Consider the following 3,148-nt stretch of genomic DNA (forward strand, 5'->3'; position numbering starts at 1 on the left):
GCACGTTTCATGCATGATGGTGTTGCTGCACGCTGATTGGCTAATTCTAAACCGATCAGCCCGGGCATATTATTGGAGAAAAATCTAGAAGCTTCTTATGTATATACTATAAATATATGAACATTATTCAAATCAGTGATTGCTGTTCACTCACCATTGTTTTTTTGAATACAATTTCATTCCTGTTCAACGTGTTCTGATTTTGGGGTCTTGTTGAGTGTCATTGTATAAGAATACTAAGCAACAGGAATAGCTGGGTCGTTTATTAGCAAAATACAATATATAACATCTTAGTTATAACACATGAAAATCCAAGACCGTACAGTCAGCGTTTTATATTTTTTTTCTTAATTTCCACTGAAAATTTGGACAAACTTTGATAGAACTATCAAATTTCAATCATAAGATTTTTTATTGCAACTAGAAATGTAAAATTTATTTTATTATAAACACAAATATGCAGTTAATTTTAGATTTAAGTACCAAACTGAATACTTTTCGTTTGTCAAAACAGTAAAAATACCGTTATGTGGGTTCAAAATATGACTACATTTTGATTATTAATGATTACCAGGTCATTTGAACACTACTAGAACTCATACTATGGAAATATGTTGGAAAAGATAAATTTTTAGAACCTCAAACTCATTAATAATGAAACTATGAACCATGACTATGTTATCTTTTATTTATAGTCGGGTCCTTCGGAAAGCGGTAGAACCAATAAAAGTCACACAGTTGGATAAAGAAGAAAGGCATCAAATTGAAGAAGACTTTCAGGTGATCTAATAATTAAATTATAAATGAAATAGGAGTTCATGCCACAATACTTTATACTTGAAATTCAAATTGTATGAATGAACATAAAAACCGGCAATATGTTTCTTCACTTATGATGCTTTATTTTATCTTAAAATATTTTGTTACTAAACAGTTTTACTGTTGTCAGTATCTGATTTATCTACAAATTATATGAAAGACCGGATTTTAGTTATTGATTAACGTTCTTGAATTGATAATGAAACTGAATTCAGAAATCTGATCATTTGGAAGCCAGTTGTGTGAGTTTAAGAATATCATGCTCTTCGTAAAACTGACGTGACCTAACACTATAGCTATGAGTTATACCTTTCAGTGCTTAGTAGCTATTCTTCTGCAATGAAATTAGGATGTATAGTTTGAAGAGTATTTCTCACCATTGCAATTCATCCTGACACCAGAATATCACTTATTATTCATAAAAAACATTGAGTATTACATTTACATCTTAAGTATCTCTATTTCTCTCTTTCTGTGTCCGAATAAAAGCTAAACTAGTTAACCATATATATGTATTTGTAGTTTTGAATTGTTGTTTGTGCCAACTTAATAATTTCCGACATAATAAAGTCCTTTCTAATAAATTTATCGATATGCGGCGTATATTTACATATTGTTTGGAGTCTAAACTGCCATTAGTGACAGAACTCAGGACATGGGTCCCATATTTAACTTTACTTCAGTATTTTCCATTGACTTACAGAGTCAACTAAATCAAGAGTATTGTAATAGCGTATCAATAATGTTACATGAAAGTCGTAGTATTTAGTGAACTAAAGTCCAGAGTAAAAGAAATCGGGTTTTGATACAGTGGTTCAACAGCATAGACGACACCAAGATACCTGAAGCTACTGGGTTTGATTCGATGAATGGTCATGGTTGAACAGTCCTAAAAAATTCAAGGCTTCAGAAAACCAGTTGTGTTTAATCCTCTGATTTTCAACGATTCTCTGGCTTGCATTAATTAATAATAATAAACTTTAAATTTATCTAAAGTAACCTAATTGTTTAGATTTTACCATCAAAACACCTAGAAAATCATAGTTACCTAACTCTCTCAAACTTTTGATTGAAATAAATCATATACGAATATAGAGTTGGCTCAATGAAGTAAAAACTTTCAGTGAAGAAATTGATGGTGATAAGAATTCAGAAAATGATTATTATTTATTGGAAAGATCAAAAAAGAAATTACTATCGGGAAAACAATTAGAAATGAATGATGAAGAATTAGAAGAAAAGTGTTTGAAATATGACGATGAAGATTTACCACCTATTCGAAAATCCATTATTTTCAGTAGTAATAAACAGTCAGCAACACGAGTGAGTATATCAAGTTTTTATAACTTCTTGATACTAAAATTTTCTTAATTCAGCTTAGATGTGATGAGTGGGTTATTTTGAAGTTTGGCATAGAGTATTAGGTCGAGTTAGTGTGACGTCTTGAAACAAGAATAAGATATCCGTGTTGTGACTGGAAACTAAATGGAAATTATTGCTACCGATATCGCTATGACTGCATAATACTTATCTTTTCTGCTTAGTGCAATGAAATGAGACTGCTATATTGATTCAATAACGAAAATAATACTGAAGAAACGGACTGTTTTACTCGCCAACTACTAATTAAACGACATTCACAATAGCGATAATAATGAGACATCACATATCATTTTAACTGTATGGTCAATCAATGAATTTGAACGAAATGAACTAGTGGTTAAACTGTAATCTACTGCGTGCATAGAGCTCGAAAAATTAATAAAATCACTGACTTGAATAAGGAATATAGATCATCACCGAACCGGGTACTTATTTCTGATAGATAATACATCATTTGATAGGATCTTGAACTCATATCCACAGAGAGTGTTGAAATATGTGTTACACATTTTCAGTCCTAGCTTACTGGGATACAGTATACTGAGAAAAGCTAGTTCCAGTCAGTCAAAAACTCAGAATCAGTTAACAAATTTATTGGCTATTAAACCGAGTATGTGTGGGTACGTGGTTTGGGCTTCTTGTTAATTGTTTATCGTGATAACCTCAATTTATATTTAATTTAATTAAATATTATGTCTTGATAGTGATTACACTGGCACCAATCCATTTATTTTCTGTCTCACCTAATCACTATTTTATATAGTTTGTTGTCTGATTTTATTCGATCTTTTTTCAAATTATAATTTTTTATGTTCAGTTTGCCCATATGAATGATATTACTATTTAAACTCATTTACTTTCCATATTATCAATTTCCTTTGTTTTTATCAGAAGGGGTTTTGTGGTGATTTAGTATTTTCATAGTTGAAAGCGTGAGTCAATTGAA

At 30.7% G+C, this 3,148-nt stretch overlaps 1 protein-coding gene across 1 annotated transcript in view; it reads left to right on the forward strand.

Moving 5' to 3' along the window:
- Window positions 1–3,148, forward strand: part of Smp_052730 (putative heat shock protein 70 (hsp70)-interacting protein) — a gene marked incomplete at its 5' end in the record, with an annotated part of 36,987 nt that overhangs the window by 6,934 nt on the left and 26,905 nt on the right. Inside the window, 2 exons of the mRNA XM_018798173.1 lie at window positions 696–780; window positions 1,915–2,142. Coding sequence (XP_018653141.1) covers window positions 696–780; window positions 1,915–2,142 — 313 coding nt within the window. The remainder of the gene's footprint in view (window positions 1–695; window positions 781–1,914; window positions 2,143–3,148) is intronic.

The sequence above is a fragment of the Schistosoma mansoni genome, chromosome 6 (assembly GCF_000237925.1).
Source record: "Schistosoma mansoni strain Puerto Rico chromosome 6, complete genome".
Taxonomy (NCBI): domain Eukaryota; kingdom Metazoa; phylum Platyhelminthes; class Trematoda; order Strigeidida; family Schistosomatidae; genus Schistosoma; species Schistosoma mansoni.